A 20,723-nucleotide genomic window follows, 5' to 3' on the forward strand; every position below is an offset into this window, starting at 1 on the left:
ATCCAGTGTGCCCTTACAAAGAGAAGTCAGTCTATAACTCTCATCCATCAATTGGAAGACTTTCACAGCCGAAATTTCAGCTTATGGCATTGCCAAGGTGGCCCTACTAGATGATGATCATGTAGATACAATATAGTTAGGGCGATGATATTGTCACCCCCCCTGCGTACGCATTCGCCCCCCTTATTAATGCTTTTTGACGTCAAATCAAGCCAAAAGGGGAGCGAATGCGTAATTTAGGGGGGGTGACAATATCATCGCCCTATAGTTAATACTGAAAAGCGGTATCGTTCCCCAAAAAAAGATTGCAAATCAAGAACAGTTCATAAGAATAGCATCCCAATCATTTTTAGAACCAACCTGGAAAAAAAGAGTAGAAACTCTGGAACAAGCACTCACAAAATTTAAATAAGATATTGGCTGTGTTTGGCAACCATGAAATTTTTTTCAGGGAATATTAGTTTGCCACTTCACAGTGTCTCACCCTCTGAACTCCTGCCCTCACAATTGTCTCCCTCGCCCACCACTGGATAAACTAATATTCCATGGAAAAAAAAATTATGACTGCCAATCATGGCCAAAAGAAGAAAATAGAATTTGATGCTATGAGCTCAGATTGCAAAAAAGAACAAGAGGATCACAAGATTTTTCCGATGGGCTTCAATTCCCAAGGTAATTGGTCAAAATTCCCGGAATCTATTTCTGATTGCAGCATTGGTCGCTTCCCGACGTTCCGAAGGATACCTTCAGCAAGATGCTCCTTGGTTGGTGTCAGCATTACGTAATTTGGATCTGCCCTTTGGTAGCTACATTTGAAGGAAAAGAATTTAGCAGTAGAAAAAGTCATGTGGTCTTCAAAATGAAAAAGATTTATTAACCATTCTTTACCAAAGCTAGAATTGATCCTGTAAAATCAAGGTTGCAATATAAAGCAGAATAGCAAAGTGCATTTGGGCTAGAGCACTCTACTCGGATAACAGTTTTGTTAAGAAAACCACAGGGCAAAATCCGATCCAATCGCGTGCAACGAAACAAAATAATAGAAATAAACAAACCCCAAAATGCACACAGCCAATATGCCTATTTCCCACAGGCAAGGACACGATCTTCCACTATGAGAAAACAAAATTACAAGGATTACAACGGATTAACCGAAACCTGCAAATTGCAACTCTTCCCTTGTCCTCTCAATCAAGACCCTACACAAAAGCATCAAAAGAGAAAACCAAGAAGAAAAAACACACTTCTCTTTTCCCTTCAACTCTGTATAAGGTATATTACATACCCTACATACCTAGGTTTTCCCCCACCTCCACCCAAAATCAAAAGAGAAAACCAAGAAGAAAAAACACACTTATCTTTTCCCGTCAACTCTCTATAAGGTATATTACATACCCTATATACGTAGCGCCGCCCCCCCCCCCCCCCAAAAAAAAAAAAAAAGGTCATATCAAGAAATAAAATAGAAGAGGAAGTGTCCTATTTCCATAAGAAAAAAAAACACCTACCCCGACAGGTTTCTTATTTATTTAAACAGGACTAGAAAGTAGCTAATGAAAGCATAAGATAAATTACAAAGCATAGAAGCAAACCTGGCTTCTCTAAGATCCTCGATACGGATTCCAAATCCAAAGGCAGTCTTCCCAACCATGCGATCTCTAACAGCTGCAAAGATAAGCAAAACACAGTTACAAGCTTAATACTAAACTTGGTTTTATATGTTAATGTATGTCAGGTTAGGAATCTCATACTGATGTCATTCCCCAAAAGATGTTTAAAAGGATCTCTAAACCTTGTACAACAGAAATGAGGTGCATCAAACAATAGTATCTAGACCAAGCTCCAGAAAATAGATTTGAGTTTAAGAAAATTTGGTAGGTCTCAGGGGCTTTAACCATTGATCTGTTATCTAAAGCCAACAATATTAATTGGCTATGCCTTTAAGATCTTTCTTTTTTTAGTCAGATCATTAAACTGGAGAGAAATTATACAGTGTCCGAGCGTCAAGACCCGTGAAGGCGGTACGATAAAAATACCACCCTTGATATTTGATCCAACAGCAACCCATTTTCCCACCTTCACGGGACTAGATGCTTGGCACCCCATAAAAACTCTACACTGAATAAGCAAACATACGCACTTATCAGGCCCAACTACTTGTATAACTATAGAATAAGGCAAAGATGATAAAACACTGCAATTATAATAGAAAACAGAAGAAATAAAATGCCAAACGGTTGTAAATAGAGTAACCTTTTGCATCAACTGTCATGATTTACAATCTCATCCCAGTAAGACTTGTGTCATTCTGATGCATCTCAAATTTGCAATGGGACGATACACATCAAAAAAGTGTAATGTATCATCAAAAAGTGTAACTTCCAATATATACTGCATTTCCAATACTTGAAGCCATGTAAACAGTAGTGGGCAGCACAAAAGCAAAGGCCACAAACTGCAAAGTAACTTCTTTGACCTTCCACTGCCTTCTAAGATTGTTTTAGAAGACAACGAACGAGAAAGAAGGAAATTTTGGAAAATTTTCACTAAAGCACATATTTATGAAGTTGACCCGTGTTAAACTTACAATAAAAAAGATATGTATCATTACGTGTCAGCCATTTCTATAAATAACGAATAAAGAGTTCCTAATTTCAAGTCTTCCCCTCATGACAATCTCCAAACAACAACAGCACAAGTTGCTTTATTTAAAATCAGAGAAGGGGAAAACATATTCTAAAGGATTCCACTTATGGTTTTGAAAAGCAAGCACTACCAGGAGATAAAGAGGCAACTAGAACACACTTCTACCAAAGAAATGTACCAGATATGCTGAAGGTAAAAGAGGGTTTCCACCATGACTTGAATGCCAAAGCTATAGAAGAGCTCAAAGGACCCAACTTTCCCTGCAAATATGACAAAAGGAGTTAAGTAAACTTAATGAATTGTCTAAGATTAAGAAAACAGAAATAAAAAAATTTACCTTCACCAAGAAGTTCTTATTGGCTTGCCAAGATGCAGCTATGTTAAAGGTGGACTCTTCCACACTATGTGACGATTCAGCTCCATTGACCCTTTAGACCATTATCAAACTAAAACTCAGGTTCCTCGATTGAACACATCGATTTTTAGTAAATGATTCTCATTTCATCACTCAATATACCTTGTCTCCAACTCAAAGCCGAAGTCAATATAATTGGTAATTCCAACTATTTCATTTTCTTCAAGTGGATTCTTCACCTGTTGGTTCAATGAGTTCACAGGTTTTATTAGGTTGTCTATGCTGACACATAGAACCCCTATATATCCCACAATCATAAAAACACATCAAGTATTGGATCATTTGAAGCTATTTGAGATCCTATGATCGAGAGCCCATACACTTGACAGTTCAATCAAACTTGAGCAACACAGTTGAATAAGCATCAAACCATGTAAAAGGGTAAAACTACTAACAAAAAAATTTAGTCTGAATGAGAATAATAATGATCAATTGTTTTGAAATGACTTGGAGGAGTACGCCTTGAGGCGCGTCTAGAGGCGAAGCGCCTTCAAACCACCTCAAAAGATAGCCAGAGAGGTGGGACGCCTCAAAGGAATAAGTGTTTTAGGCAGAGATGCAGGGATACATAAAATGGTGTAAGCTATGTTGCATCAGTATGAGTACGAGTGTCGGAATCTGACACAGGGTATCAAGTGTTGGATTGAGCAAACCTCAAAAAGAAAGATACGTGGATTCGTCAAAATATTTTAATCAATTCTCAAATTTTAATTTTTTACATGATAATTTAATGATAACAAGTAATATATTACAGTTTGTAATAGGTTAAGTAAATATAATATTTTATTTTATATAAAAAACTTATTATTAAGATGGATAAAACTCAAAATCATAAGGTAATAGTAAAATTGTGGTAGTAGTATTCAGAAAAAATGGATAAAAGAGATCTAGAAGTGTCGCAGCGAATCCTAGAGTATTAGAGTGCGACACATGTCCGACACGGGTACTTTGTCCACCTAAAAGAATCCATGTAACATGGGGTAAACGGGGTATTTTTAAGAAAATACACCTGGACTTTAGACAGAGGTTTCTAAAATTCAGACTGAGAGACTATCTAGGGTTCTTAAATAAAGTATTCTTAATAAAATGACTTTCTACAAAAATGCGACCAAGCTTATGTGCTCCTTTTCAACATTTTTTTCCATTTGCTATGAGGGCATACGATAAGGTTATTTCTTAACCTGGATAGAACAATTAGGTTTGATGAAAAAGATGAGAAGAGGAGGCGGAGAGAAGGATATGAGTGAAAAGCGAGAGTAGTGAAAGAGCTCGCTTTCCACACTCCTAACAATACTCCGCCAGCCCCATAAAGCAATATAAAATCTGACATGCCCAGCTTGGTACGTGTTTCTTGAAGAAATGTGGGTCCTATAGCCTTGGTAAAGATATCGGTAAGTAGATTTGATGAGGGAACATAAGGAAGAACAAGAGCATCATCATTGAGTTTCTCCCTGACAACTGCACATCAACTTCAATGTGTTTAGCTCGCTAATGAAGAACAATCAAAGGCAATTTGAATAGCAGCTTTATTGTCGCAATGAAGAGGCATTGAACCACAGGTAGAAAATCCCAAGTTCCCAACTCAGAGATAAGGCAACAAATTCATATGAGCTCACATGCCCCATGGGGCACAACCCTATACTTCGCCTCAACACTAGAGCAAGAAACAACATACTATTATTCCTTGCTCTTCCACATAACTGGGTTTCCCCATAGAAATGCACAATATCCAGAAATTGAGCGATGATCGATAGTTGAGTTTGCCCAGTCAGCATCAGTGCAACCAATGATATTCACATGACCATGACAACAACACACAAGTCCACATACAGGGTTTAATTTGATGCAACAAAAGATGCGATGAATATCAGCCAGATGAAGAAACATAGACTGATAGGACAAATTCTTGGAAAGGGAATGAGCAGTAACACACTTGTGCACCCCTTTGCGAAAAGCAATAGGTAAATTAAGATCAGAAACAATGGGGGTATCAGTAGGAGGATAATTAGAAGCAACAGGAATACAACAAAAGCAATAGGAGATAGTGAAGGAGTAGATATACCAGTAGGAGCTTCCTGCATGAAGGATGGAGGTGGAAGTCTGTGAGACGGACGGTCGTGCGGTCTCCTACGAACATAAGTGATGTATTCCTCTGGCTGATGTGCCAGAGGTGGAAAGGAAGCCACAGGATTAGTGATAGGCAAAGGCACAAGAAACTCATATAGACATATTCATGCTCAGTCAAATCAGGAACATTAAAAAATAGGGGGTTTCCTCACCGAAAGTGACATCCATTGAAGTAAGGAAGCAACATGAATGCAGATAATAACACCTATAGGCCTTGGGGGAGCTACAATATACAGTGAAAATACACCTAATAGCAATGTCGTCTAGTTTGTGTGGACAAGAATGAATGTCCTGAACAAAATATATACATCCAAAAAATTGGGGCTCTATCAAAAAGCAATGGTCCTGAGGTCACAAACACTGAACAGAATAAGACCAAGCAAGACACGAGAGGAAGAATGATTAATGATGTGATCCAACCCTGAGAGTTTCTATCTTTAGGATATTTAATATTTTTGGTATGTTTGTATTTTTGGCATGTTGCTATCCTAGATATGAGGGCTGTCCACATCAATTATGGCCCAAATCTCATCTTTGACTCATCACCCTTTTACCTCTTACCCATACTATGGTCTTACCCATACTATGGTCCACTTAAGCACACTTAAGTCACTTAAGAGGTTGCTTATATCTTATAGGTGGCCTCATAAGGCCCGCCACTTAAGAAATGCCAGCCTTATTATAAAAGCCTTTGAGAGCACTAAAGAGGAGGAAATATTTTTTATAGAGCAAGCACTCCTCCCCCCAACCCCACCCCTCCCTCCCTCTCGGCCAGATTGCACTTTTGGGAATGCAGCCCCTCTTTTCCCCCATCTTCCTCCCTCCTTCCCCTCTCCTTTTTCATCTCGTATTGTTGCCGGCCTGCACAACATCCTGACTGCATCCGACTGTCCAAATCCTCACATAGTGTGTATTACCCCATACGAATGGACAAATTGAGGGAGTGGATCGTAGCCTTGGAATCTTTTGAGAAGCATTTTTTGTAGTCAAAACAAATAGCAGGATCTAGGGCTACCCAGGGTTTTAAATTTCCACAAAAACTGACACAAAATGATTGAAATGTTTTCATTTCCATGGCCAACAAAAATATACCGAAAACGAAACTAAGTGTATTAGTGGTAATGCGATATCAGTATTTGTTACATAATTATATTTAGATGAATTGAAATGCAATATATGGTTATGTATAAATATCTATATAAATTACACGTGAAATGTGGTATATACTGAATTATCAGATATCTACGAATGCACATATCACTAGGTGTTTGATATAGTTAAACCATTATGAATGACGGTCTTCCTTATGCGATGGTTTCTAAGTATGTAAGTGTGCTTATTCTAGCATTTCATGAAAATTCATTTTAAAATTCTATCATTTGCATGTTTTCATACATTTCCGTGAATTTACAGTATTTGCTTGCACTGAAATTCCAAACCGAAACTGAAACATTTCCGTTTCCGTGGTGACCGAAACCGAAATTTAAAACCTTGGCACTACCTCGCACAGTGCTTGCATATAACTCTTCATGCAGTAGATCTACTGGGATGCATGAGTCAATTCGAGGTAGTTTATGGAAGGAATCCCAATAGTGTATTATGCAAAATAGATGATGATGTGCACAGGAGATAGATGAGCCGGTGCACAAGATAGAGTTAAACAATTCATAAGTATAAGTCAAGACAATAAGCACAAACGGCGTCATGGTTTATTTGTGCAGGGAATGACTTCCAGTTGACACATATAACAAGCTCAACAACAAAGATGCTAGATCATTTCTCTATGTTGAAGATTTGGATCAACACGTATGTGTGATTGATTTACCAGAGGAAATGGAGACTTTCAACATCTTCAACATATCAGAATTCTACAAGCATCATGGTGAGGAAATTGGCATCACGGAGCAACTGAAATCAAGGTCAAGGTCTTCTTCAACCGAGGGTGAATGATTATGTGTGAACCCATGACCCATCAAGGATTGCATTGTGTGGGGATAATGGCCCATCAAAGGGCTCACAAGACCCTTGAGTAACATTAGAAGAGACTTCTCTATTATTTGACTTAATTTATTCTTTTCTATTATTTAAAGGTTATTCATATTAGAGAGAAGGGGGGCTAAGTGACCCTTGAGTAACATTAGAAGAGACTTCTCTATTATTTGACTTAATTTATTCTTTTCTATTATTTAAAGGTTATTCATATTAGAGAGTAGGGGGGCTAAGTGAGGGGTAATTGTGTCTTCACCCAACTCTGTGCCAGGTTTATAAGTGAAGTCAAGAGCACGATTTTCAGGGTTTTTAGATTCTATTTTGTTTTGAAGAAAGAAATGGAACTCTCCTCTTGGTTGTCTCATTCAAAATGTGGATTCACGGTGCTGCTTTGCTAGATCTTGCAGATTTCTTTCCAGCGAATGAATGCCTTTTGTCTCTCTTCCATCTTCTCTTGATTGGGGTTTATTTATTGTTGTTCATATGATTTATTCTTTCTTAATCTATTATTTTCTTCCCAATATATGTTCTTTGGGTAGTTTGGGGATTGCTTCATGCCCTAATGGATCCATGATAGACTATTTAAATATGTCATTGTTTCGGTCTGTTCCAACAATCATCTTGGACTGATTTAGCGTGTAAATGCCTTCTTGGGACAGCATCAGATAATTTAAGCCTTACTATCATCAAAGTGGCGAACATTCAATACTAATTTTCAAGTCCAGCAAAAGCAAACAATGCTTCATCCACATCAGACCATGGAGAATCAATAGTACGAAGGCGAATGCATAGTTGCTTGCAGCTTTTGAGTATCAGACAATAGAGTTAGTCATACAAGAGAGATCTCCATTGAAGCATCAATAGGTGACCCAGCAACATGTATGGAATTAATATTTCCATGGACTGGAATTCAATCGAACTATGAGTAGTTAGTCCTTTTTCTTCTAGTAGTAAAAATCAGTGCTACTAAACCAAATTCCATTTGCAAATCCCATTGGGCTTTAGATTTTCCCTTCAAGATAAATTCCAAGGAAGGAACCTTGGCTTGGCTCCATCAAGATATCCTATGATGTCTAGAGTGATGTCGGTCACTGATTCTTGTTTTTCCATGAGCAAAAAAAAATAGAAGTTTTCAGGTTGGATAGCAACAAATAATTGAATGAACTGAACAAAATTGAAATATTAATATGGTGTGGGACTGATGAAGGATTGCCAAAGAAACATGGCATCTTGGATCCGAAATCAAACGAACCAAACCATGAAGACAACAATTGAATGAATTGAGCAAAATTTAAATATTAATATGGTGTGGGACTGATGAAGGATTGCCAAAGATTCATGGCATTTTGGGTCAGAAATCAAACGAACCAAACCATGAAGAAGATCATGGATTAGTGATACTGGATGCCCAGTCTGAGGAATTTTTTTTATTTTTTTTCAATATCTGTCTGAGGATATTATTGTGCTCTACTCTTTTTTTTTTAATGGTATTATTGTGCTCTACTACTATAAAGAAAGAGATGAAGAAAGTAATGCCCGTAAAATTAAAGCTGTTAAATTTCATAAGAGTATATATGCATAAAACAACTAGGGTAGTTACCATTATCCTCTTAGTGAAAGGACATTGCCAACTTTGAACCAAGACATTGCTTTTACGTTTTAAGATAAACAGCATGCCAGTGGAAGTAAACATTAAGATAAAGGGACGAAACAATCCAGATGATATGACTCAAAAATGCCTGAAGCACATACCCTTCTTTGAACCACAACATGCTGATAGAATGACGCGATCAGCTGCAATTTGAGAAATTGTATAAAATTAATCAGTAGGCTAGTGCAGTAGCAATTAATTACTGGAATCTTGTTTCAGCTATATTCAACATATGAACAAAAGTTACTCGGCATGGAGATGATGTTGTACTATTTCATTGTACTATTAATTAGGGGTGTAAACATTGTCACAATAATAAGATTTGTTAAAGGTTCAGAAAATTGATAATCTTATCAATGAGATATCTAAAATGACATTTTCCATTTTCAAGAAAATATAATAGGCATACTCCACATAAATTAAAAGATCCATGCATTTGAATCTCTTACACAAATATATGAACTTATAAGATATATTAATGTGGGAGATCAATATAGTTAGCAACTGTCTACTCATAACTCAACTCAACTCAACAAAGCCTTTGTCCCAAACCAGTTGGGGTCAGCTAAATGAATCTGTTAGAAAAAAAAATTCATGAAGAAGGTAAAAGGAATCTACCCGGCTCTAATCCTGGTTCTAGTTGGGTTCTTCTACGTGGATCATTTTCTTCCATTCTATCATATCCAAGGTCAAGTTCTTTGTTATGTTCCTAGCTATCAAGTCTTTCCTCAATGTTTCTACCCAAGTTGTTTTTAGCCTGCCCCTACCTCTTTTTACTCCATCAATTTGGCACGATTCGCCTCTTCTCACCGGTGCTCTCTCATCTTCTCCTCAATTGGAGCCACCCCCACCTTTTACGAATGTCTTCAATTTTAATTCTATCTAGCCTTGTGTGGCCGCACATCCATCTAAGCATTCGCATCTCCGCTACACTCATCTTATGCACATGCTGCTTCTTGGTGGCCCAACATTCTGAGCCGTACAGCATGACTGGCTTCACAGCTGTCTTATAAAACTTTCCCTTCAAGTTGGTAGGGATTTTATGGTCGCACAAAACTCCTGAGGCAAGCTTCCACTTCAACCAACCTGCTCTTATTCTATTGTTAACATCATCTTCAATCTCTCCTTCCTTATGTAGAATTGAACCAAGATAGCGAAAGATATCCCTCTTAGGTACCTCCTGTCCAGTCATATTTACTACATCCTCGCCCCGCCTCCTTGCGTTACTAAAGTTGCATTCCATATATTCTGTCTTAGTCCTACTCGGTCTAAAACCTTTAAATGTCTACTCATCGTAATGAAAATTTAAACGTTTTGATATTTCTCAAGAAATTAAAATGCCAGAATGTTTGAAAAAAAAATTGAAGCTCAATTGAATGGTGAATGATGCCCTAGAAGTTGAACAAAGAATGAATCACTTATGGCATGATCAAATCACTGATGAAGCTCTTTCTTATGTAAGTTCATCTTCGCATCTGCTTAGTAGTTTGTTAGGGAGTTGCCTTTCCTAATCCTGGGGCGCTTCAGTAACCATATTCAAGATATTCTAGACTTTACAATTGTCAGTCACGGCTTTAGCTGTCATATATTCATAGCATAATGAGTATTTTAGTAAATAGTGTAGTTTCCTAGCTGAGATAATTGGTTTCAAATGCCAGAGCTTAAGGTTTTTGCATTTCATTATTTAGTGACATAAGCATTCCCTATTGGTTGTTGAACCAAAAAATTATTGTCAAAGGTGTCATCTTTTATCTGCTTATTTTATGAGATTACAAATCATGTTTTCACGTGATATTGATGGCCCTAAGAGCTTTCTTATCAGATTTTGACCATGGATCACCCTCACCTGTGCATGGTAGATTGCAGTTCGAGGATGTAAGCTACAAGAAGTTTCAACGACATCTTAGATAAGCTGGATTTGAGTGTCAATCATTTTGCCCCATGGAGCCTTCCGTAATGATTGTGAACTCATGTTTTCAAAGGAAAATATATAATTATTCCATTTACAAATTATTAGTTTGACTAATTTGGTTTCTGTACTAGCATGTTCTTTACTAGCATGTCTATGGCCCAGGAGGTATTTGTCTCTACAACACTCGCTTTCGCTTTTCAATATGGTAAAGAACAGTCACTCAGAAGCAGGCATTTTAGTTTGCACCTGGCCATAGTCTGTGAGAAGAAAAAATGAAATGACCTTAAAATGTAATACTCTCTCTCTATTTGGTTTCTGTACTAGCATGTTCTTTACTAGCATGTCTATGGCCCAGGAGCTATTTGTCTCTACAACACTCGCTTTCGCTTTTCAATATGGTAAAGAACAGTCGCTCAGAAGCAGGCATTTTAGTTTGCACCTGGCCATAGTCTGTGAGAAGAAAAAATGAAATGACCTTAAAATGTAATACTCTCTCTCTCTCTCTCTCTCTCTCTCTCTCTCTCTCTCTCTCTCTCTCTCTCTATATATATATATATATATATATATATATATATATATATATATATATATATATATATATATATATAGAAAGAGGGAGAGTTTAAATATATAGACTTAAAACAGAAAATCATTGGATCTGAAAATGACATTAAATATATGGACCATATTTTAGCAATAAAAAAGGGCGGCCCAGTGCACGAGGCTCCTGCCATTGTGGGGTCTGGGGAGGGAGGCTAGATGTACGCAGCCTTACCCCTGCTTTGCAAAGAGGCTGTTTTCGTATTTTAGCAATACAGCTAAAAATGGTAGCATGAACCTTTATTGCTGGCATACATGTGTTTATACTTGTTTATTAGGAGCAGAGACTCGAGATAGACAACACGAACATTTTCAATTAAGTGGAGATGACAAAAACATAACTATATAATATGAAGATAATGCACATACAAAACTTCAAGCACCAATGTCAAGATATTCAATGAAGAAGACATTAGTGAAAATTTTGCATAGTTACAACAGGCTATTCAACAATAGCTATGCTTCCCATATCCCTTATCAGATCAAAAGTTGACACTAGAACTCCCTCCAAGGCATTCCACAAGTTGAAGGAACATGTAGCATCGGCTCAATGGTGCTAAGAACACCATCCGTAGATTCCATTTTTTAGTCCTATAAACACAACATAGTAGAATACTAGATAGAAATCCTTCAACAAACTATAGCTATCAGCAATTTTCCTACCATGATATAATTGAAAAAAGAAAAAAAATGATATACTGAGAGATAGCATAGTTTAGCACTGAACAAACCTGTGAATTTTTAGCAAATTCAAGGCCAAAATTGAATGATGGGCTGAGGGGACTACTTGAGCCTAACCCATAGCCAATTGCCGCGCTCCAATTATTTAAATTTTTATAGCTCGCGCCGTTTTTGCTTCCAACTAACAAACAATAGCATGAATAAGGGATGCAGTACTATAACGTTTAGTTATCAATTACACAATCGATTTCAACACCATGACTGACATTCTCAGATAATGTGCAATAACTATCAGGTAACTCCATTTAAAACTGTTGAAATTTTAAGAAAAGCTGTTAAAAATGTAATGGAATTATTAATCGATGAAAAAAAATCAAGGAACTTCATAAGATTTTATAAGCTCCGAAACTAGCAAGTACACAATAAACTTCAGACTTTTCAAGTCAATCAGTCGACATTGACACCATCTGGCATTCTGAAATTGGACAAAATGAAAACAATTTAGTTGCCTTCGAGAGTATTGAATGACACAAGTATATCGAAAATTCCTTTGAACAGTCAAGGTAGTTGAGCAAATAGGGATAATAAATGTAATTACAGAAACTATACAAATGAAACAGTTTATAATAATAATTAACTATGACTCTATAAGTAAGCCAAAGACAAAGAACCCTACTTTCGTAGTTTATGAAAATGAGAGTTTTACCACTACTGATGTGCAATAAATAAATATCAGGTATTACCATAGTGATGACGTTAATATGCAGAGAGCATTGCAAATTTTAGTTGCTTCATATTTTGTATATTCATGTACCTAAAGACCTTGGATGTGCTTATTCAAGAGTAGTCAATCCTGATTATATGGGTGGAACCATTCAGTAAATCTATTTCTCAATAAAATAAATCTGTTTGGGTATCCTATAAGGTGTGCATTAGTTTTTACACTTGCAACATACCCAGGAATAAGCTTGGAGAGCACATGAACAAGATAACATTCTTCAAAAAAAATGAATAAGATCAAAGTAGGCAATATTTGTAATAAACTACCATCACAAAAAGATAGTTCATTAACAATCGTTTATTACAGTAGAAATATTCGCCTCAGATTACTGTGTGAATGAGTCAATAGACCAATGATTGTGGATTCCTGGATCTGGGTCTCCATCAGGCGGGACCCACCTGGTTGTAGGAGCATCATGTAAAATGTTCAATGATCAGATGATCCTGACCATCTGCGTGCATCCAAAGGGATTAGTCCCACCCTAAAATGGGGTGGGGATACCCTATGTATTAAAAAAAAAATGATCCTGACCGTCCAACCCGTTGCCTGCAAATGGATGGAAAACATTTTTTTTTCATTATTGAACTACCCCTTTGCAAGCCATCTGATGGAAAACATTTTTTTTTTTTTTGTAAGCCATCTGCCAGATGGTTAGAATGTTCTGACTTCTGATCACAACTTTAAGGTTATGTGCAATGGATACTGAAGCCCACCTGATGGATCCCACCATTCACATGCCCGTTATGAATCAATGGCACTGAATACAGTGAGAATGATAGGTGCAAGATCATCCTCTTTGAGAAAAGGAATAACACGTTTAATATTTCATAGAAGGAACAGTTTTTGAATAGTAAACAGTGACTTGGAAAATAAGAGTATAAGTAATTTGCGAATCAAAACTCACAAATTGGCTTGTATTGCACCCCTGCAGTTATCCTCCCTATCTTGCCTACCATCCATGCATTTCTTGGGAACTCAGCAGGCGCAGCTACTACAATCAGAGCAGCATCAATAAGTAGTGCAATTTTAATAAGTTGAGAATCTAGAAGAAGATCCTCAAGATATGATATACCCATTTATAATTAAGAATAACGAGAACAGCAAGTCCCAGCAATATCATAAATATGAAATACCATTCACGTACGAGGGAAAGGCGTAAACGTGGCTCCAATTGATAACTTCCCAGAGCCATATCTTAAACCCAAAACACCATAATCTTCAGAATGTATCCTGCATGAGCAATCGAGTACGAAAACTACATAAGTAATACCTAACAAACAAAGATCGAGAAGGTTTAACTACAAACAAAGAGAAAACAAAAAAAACAACAGAAAAAAGAATAAAACAAAAAAATCCCATACGAGGGAGATGATCAGCGATCAGCATCGCATCTCTAACAACACCCCAGACTGAGCAAGACAGTCGGCATCATTTGTGGATGCCATTGATGGAATTCTGGATAAGATTGATGGACACGTTACTGAGTAATAATGGGCAAAGATCGCTCTTCTACACAAATAAAAATAAATAAATAAATGAGAAAAAAAATAAAATAATTAAAAAATGATCCCTACTAACTCTGATTTGAAAGATCATCGATAGTTTTCCGCGTCACACCACCCAACAAATACACCCGAGTGTCTAAAACATTCTAATAATTTTTCTCAGCCTAAATTTCTACGACATGCTAACTTTCAATCTATTAGGAAAAGGTCAATCTTTAATTGATTCAAAACTATGGAGAGTACAAGCTCTCAGTCACGTTGTGGTATTTATATAATCTTAAATATTGTGGATAGAAATGCCCTACACTATAAACATATTCTAAGAAAGAGAAAAAAAAAGGGTATAATTGGTCTTTTATTAAATAAACCCATGTCGTCTCGAACAATCATCCACAAATGTAACAAAATCACTAAATCCAAAGTTCCAAACAAACTTGTAGTCTGACAAAAAACCCAAATATCAGAATGGAATAAAGAAACAAAACAGTTCGACGATTTGTATACGAGAAGGGAAATACACCTTATGATGCTTAGTTGCATACTAACAAAGATGACAAAGAAGGAACCACGATTTTATGACTTAAAAGAAAGATAGCCCAATCAGCAATGCCACTAATAGGGTGAAAGATATCCTGAAGTGCAATACCCACATTAACTCCACCAAGTAGCACAAACCTCCAGACTCATGACCTCCACCAATCACAAGGTACGTATGTGGGATCAAGACAGTTGATCTTCATTATATTGTACTTTATTTATACAATTAATTAACTGAGTGCCTTTTTCCTATATTTTGTATTTATTTGAAGCATGAATATATGTGATTGTATAAATTTTGAGTTTAGAATGAACCTTATATTGTGCAAACGTGCATGCACTAGGCATTCGATGTTGTTAAACCATTATAGATAGTTGTCTTCCTTGTGTGATGGTTTGTTTCTAAGAATATATTTGTGCTTATTCTGGCACATCCTGAAGTTTCATCTTAAATTTTTACCATTTGCATATGTTTATTTATGTTTCCGTGATTTGACAATATTTCCCCCAAAATATTCAACTAAAACCAACATGTTTCTACTTCATAGCAACCAACATGCATACAAAAAATGACACTTAAAATCAGTGTTTCAAAACGCGGTTGACGAAAATCCAAGTTGACTCGGCACGACGCGGTGAGTACTCCGTTGACACGGTCATAACTCGGGAGGGTCAAAGGAGTTTTTATTGACTTTGTAGGGCAACACAGGAAATGCGGCGGCAAAATGCGGAATGCGGCCAAGGGAAAAGGGAGTCGACTCGGAGGAGTCCACGATGACGTGGGGGAGTTTTAAAACTATGTTTAAAACCTTGGGCACTTATCAACACCAAAAAAGAAGCCAAGTCACAAAAGCATTATTAACAAATAAGCTTCAAATGTAATTCCTAACCTCGAAACAGCTCTTGCCAATTGATAAATTTAAGGAATTGTATCTATGTTTCTTCAGCTAAACATGACAACTTGATCATCAAAAGCTATACACTAACAATAATCATTTAATTTGCAACTAACATTAGTTGTATAGGAGTTGCAACAAAAGACAACTTCATCATCCGTTACTAAATTCTGCTATGAACAAATGAACTCTGGGAACTCATAATTTTATCTGAGAGAACTGAAGACAATTAAGAAAAAGGAAAGTACCTTTTTTTCATTAGCAAGGGCAAAATTGCGAATGCTCCCATTCCATACTTGGGGTAGTAAGCACAGGACCTCAGGCGTAAAATTCTAAAGAACAAGACAACATAGATGACATTAAGTAAAGAAAAAATTGAATTAAAACAGCAAAATAAATGGCAATTTATATCTCCATCTAAATAGACAGTTTCTTACGGATCAGAAGTAGAGACAAAAAGGTCCATGAATGTATGAGGATCATCAACACTCCTGCCCATAGAAAAGCCACAATAGCAGCCAAATCCGCATATTCTCAAATTAGTATTTTGCACAAAAGAAGAACACTTGATGTAACAGTATATCTGTGAGTACCTTTGCCAACGAAATAAAGCATCTCCTACAATGCTCTCCCCAGCCTTATGATCAAGTGAGCCTGATACCGGAAGAGGTTAAGAGAAAAAATTACGTTCTTCTGCAGGTGCTATAACTTCTAAACCTTAATTATGAAAATAATCAAAGACAATTCAAGATCACACTGATTGTCAGGGGTACATAACCAGAAAAAAAAATCAAAATTTTCTATGAGCATATGATTAGAAAGGTCCCTTTTTTGAATGAAATTGCTGGGAACTGGTTACTCACTGCCCACCAAACCATCTTATTTTACCAGATTGGGCAATTATAGGTATTTTCAGTCTATTTTATCGTCAAAATACTTCCACAGGATCTATTTGATATATGTGATTTTTTGGTCACATAAATACATAACAAAAACCCAATATATGGAAATCCAACTAAAAACAATTCTATTGGAGAAATAAAAACAGAAAAATCAATTTCCAATACAGCATTATAACATGAAAGCGGTAGCATGCTGATTGGCACCGATAAATGAAGAAAAAGGAGGTTGTTGCATATATCTGAGAAAGAGGTCGAGAATGAATTTATGTTAGAGTGTAAAGTCATTCAACGAGAATCAAATTAATCATCTCTCCTATACACGAGGTCAGAATCACTAAAGGTAAATCCAAATTCCAAACGAAAAAAACAGAAAAGGAAGAGCTGCAAAATAGTGGTGAAGAAAAAAAGAGCTATAATTTCACCGGATACAGTTGCAATCAGATCTACATGAGGGTCATCAATTGGCTTTAGCATAATCCTTGTGCTAAAATGCCTTGCTTGTTCAGAGTAATCCTCAAAAAGGCATCGTAGAGCAAGTTTTCCAAACAATAAGTCGTATGCCGGCTCCAACATCCTGCATTGTCTAATAATAACTCAAAATTAGTATTTAATTAATAACTCCCAACTGTAACTCTTGCGACAGAACTTATTCCATTAGAACCTGTGATATAATAACAGAAAAGGAAAGGAAAGTCGACAAGAAAAAAAAAGTGAGCAAGGAAACATATATATGCAACAAATATAGATAAGTAAAACTAAATAGTTTAGTATATCAGTTATTAAACAGCCATAAAACACTTGACTAAACTAGCACTGTCACAAGAGAACTAACAATTTTGAAAAGGTGGAACTAATTTTATTTTTGTTTTTTAAGTGATAAAAACAAAATTTTATTCAACAAATAGAAGCACAACAAATATGCGGCTAAAGACTGGTTGTCCTCATGGCTGTAAATGTCACCCTACATAATTCAATTACGTAGATACTACAATGAAAATTAATCACCCATGATAAGTCAAATTTATCCACACCTCTTGCAAATTTGCCAGCCACCTCATTAGTTAATCTAGGATATGATTAAACATCGGATTTAGGGCCCAACAAATATTGGTGGTCTCCCGTATAAAACCAGCAAGCCTCCACAGGCCTGGCGATAACTTCAATGCCCATGAGATTGCATTCCTAGAATCACCTTCCACCATTACGAAGCCCAGTGAGAAGCGCTCTCATTTCTGCTTCATTCGAATCAGCCTCTCTAATTGGGCCGAAATATACTTTTATGAAGAAAAAAAAACTAACTGATATTAACATATCACTATGTCAGAGAATGCTCCAAAGTCAGTGCACGATACTCTCAGGGAGAAAGATTAAATTTTGGCATGTTAGTAAATATAGGCTTTATCTTAAAATCAGCCAACTTAGTGATGACTTAGCATCGAAGATATGGATTGCCATGCCTGCCTATCAGAGGCCAGAACCTGATTTCGCTTATTTTCTATCTTGAAGTTGTTTCACAACCAATTACTCCAAAGGCTTAAGATTTTGGAGTAACTAGTAGTTTCCAATGGTATCAGAGCAACGGTCCTGAGTTCAAACCTCCTTGATGTCAAAAATCCACATGCAATGGTCAACCCAAAAGTGGGGCCACATGTAGGCCAGCCCTAAAAAGAGGGGCCACGAGTGAGGGGGAGTGTTAAAGTATAAAAGATTAAATAACACCTGAGTGTTAAAGTGCTTCCTATTTAGCTGCTAAGGTGATGGCACTCTCGGTGTTTTGGGCAAAATCCCTCCCTAAATTCTCCTTGTTTATGCTTATGAGTTATGGAAGGGATGGAGAGAGGTTTGTTCAAGTGCCGAGATTTCTTCTCCTATCATACAATAGTGGGAGCCACCAAAGGTGAGTATTCTCAAATTGAATTTTGATGGCTCAAGTCTCCGCAATTCGGGCCCAGCTGGCATTGGGGGGTGCTTAAGGATGAAAATGGGGTGTTTAGATGGGCTTTCGCAGGGCCTATTGGAGTTACCGACTCGAGTGAGGCAGAAGTGCGGGCCGCCCATCAAGGTTTCAAGTTGTTGTTGTGTGTGTGTGTGTGTGTGTGTGGTGGTGGTGGTGGGGTGACCTCAATCGTATAGTAGTGGAAGGTGACTCACTTAATGTTAATAGGTGGTTATCCGGCTCTCACCCTTTTCCTTGGCGGTTTGTGGATTTCTCTAATGAGATTCTAGACATTGAGAGATCAATTGCATCTCCTTCCGACACATTAGGAGATCGGCAAATGGGACGGCGGATAAGTTAGCTAAAAGTGAAGTGCACTTGGAGAGTCTTGAGCATTATGACGTTCTCCCTCCTTGACTCCTTGTAGTTTGTTTACCCCTATATATTGTCTCTGTATTATTCTGATTCCTGGTTGTATCTTTTACCATCTCGGTCTTTCAATGAAATTCTCAACGATTCAAAAAAAAACACCACCTCCAACGGCTTAAGCTTTTGGAGTAACTGGTAGTTTCACAGAAGTCATAGATCTGGCTACCGATAACCAGTGTGTCAATACGCAAATGCGGGTCAGAATGCGGACAAGAACAAGGACAAGGTAAAAGGGAGTCAACTCGGGGGAGTCCACGATGACACGGATGAGTTTTGAAACTATGCCGATAAGAAAAGGTTTAGAGAAACAGAAGACATTCACCTTCCTATAATGGAAGATGGAGTTTGAACTTCTATATTAGGTTTGATTTTTAAATAGGAAAGGTTGCAAAGTTACCTTATGCTTACAGAACCAGTAGAAGCTTTTAGATTTTTGTGACATTTTATGATTTGTTGATCTTTTATCACTTGACCATATTTCATGCATATTGGAACAACTTCTTAATTCTAGTATAGAAACCCAACTTCAAGGGGCTAGTCAAATCTGGGTAAACAATTAAGTTATTCACTGGATTTTAATATGAACAAAACAAAACAACAACGAAAGCTAACAATCGAGAATCAATGTGTGGTCATGAGACAACAAAAATTATTCACTCGGGTCGGGTTGAGGGCCTGGGGGGGGTTCGGAAAACTCAACCCGAACCGGAACTAACGTGTTCCATCAGCTAGCTCTAGGGCTTCTGACTTAGGTACCTGACAGATCCCAATTGAACACACAATTCCTAAAACAAGAGTAATCATTAAATAATTATAAAAATAATAATCGAAATTCCTAATGAATATATACCAATCCAATACGCTCTCCAACAAAACCAACTTCAACCCAGGGAATTAAAAAAAAAAAATTCAGACAGTTTCTAAAAAAAACCTAAGCAAAACCTAACTTGAAGAAAAATCGGAAATTGTTCAAAACCCATTTGAATAGAAGCAGAATGGTGATGTTTCTGACCTGGTACGTGCGGCGAGAGGAGGATAATCGAAGAGGGGAGGCACCAAAACCATGGGTGGGGGTGGCTCTTTGTTCAACCAGTTCCCCATTCTCTTTGTTTTCTCTTTTTTTGCTTTTGTTTTCTCTCAATCTAAAAATCTCAGAGTGAGTGAAAACCCAAAAAGTCTCTCCATCTCTCCACGCGTTCAAAAAGAAATCCAAACGGCTTCATTATTTGCGGAGAATGGAAGGAACTTTTCAGACGCATAGCAAATGATACCTGTATGAGACACTTGTGAGACGCATACACTAACGTACCACACTAGTAAGTGAGGCTAATGGTATTTCGTAGGGGTGCAACTTGGTTCGGGTAAGGTTCAACCCGATTTTGGCTCGGGTTGGGTTGGCATTTCAGCAGGTTAGGTTGGGTTGGGTTGGGTTGGGTTAGGGTTGGCTGGAAAAATCAACCCGATTTGATTTTGCATTGGGTTAGGGTTGAGGCCTTTGGCAACCTGATCTGACCCGAACCCGACCTCCGTACTCTAATTTTATCTCTATTTCTTTGAGTTATTGCATTTTTTCAGTTTTGGCCCCAGGTGAATCCAAACCCGACCCCACCCGATTTCAGGTTAGATGGGTTGGGTTAGGGTTGGGAGATTTAGAGGCGGGTTGGGTTAGGGTTGACCATCATCAACCCGAAGCTCGGGTTGGGTTGGGTTAGGGTT

The 20,723-nt window shown here is 37.4% G+C and overlaps 1 protein-coding gene across 1 annotated transcript; it reads right to left on the reverse strand.

Moving 5' to 3' along the window:
• Positions 1-287: 287 nt before the first annotated feature.
• Positions 288-20,287, reverse strand: LOC143892716 (beta-galactosidase). Its single transcript, XM_077397553.1, has 14 exons — positions 20,020-20,287; positions 17,065-17,216; positions 16,334-16,394; positions 16,178-16,231; positions 15,989-16,072; positions 13,947-14,032; positions 13,707-13,793; positions 12,072-12,202; positions 8,930-8,971; positions 3,164-3,240; positions 2,984-3,074; positions 2,825-2,906; positions 1,593-1,665; positions 288-806 (listed from the first exon to the last, which is right to left on the reverse strand). The coding sequence occupies exons 1-14, from the start codon at positions 20,106-20,108 to the stop codon at positions 638-640; spliced, it is 1,278 nt and encodes a 425-aa protein (XP_077253668.1). The 5' UTR covers positions 20,109-20,287; the 3' UTR covers positions 288-637.
• Between the last annotated feature and the right edge of the window lie 436 nt (positions 20,288-20,723).

Source organism: Tasmannia lanceolata, unplaced genomic scaffold (genome assembly GCF_043159265.1).
Source record: "Tasmannia lanceolata isolate RefF3 unplaced genomic scaffold, GAP_Taslan_0.1 ptg000015l, whole genome shotgun sequence".
NCBI lineage: Eukaryota > Viridiplantae > Streptophyta > Magnoliopsida > Canellales > Winteraceae > Tasmannia > Tasmannia lanceolata.

What these genes read in the sequence shown, in the direction of transcription:
- LOC143892716 (XM_077397553.1), bottom strand. Translation starts at nt 20,108, where the DNA reads ATGGGGAACTGGTTGAACAAAGAGCCACCCCCACCCATGGTTTTGGTG. An exon ending in GGTGCAATACAAGCCAATTT is followed by an intron (nt 12,203 to 13,706) that starts GTGAGTTTTGAT and finishes ATTGTTTGTTAG; the next exon opens with TTGGAAGCAAAAACGGCGCG. An exon ending in AATTTGCTAAAAATTCACAG is followed by an intron (nt 8,972 to 12,071) that starts GTTTGTTCAGTG and finishes CTCAAATTGCAG; the next exon opens with CTGATCGCGTCATTCTATCA.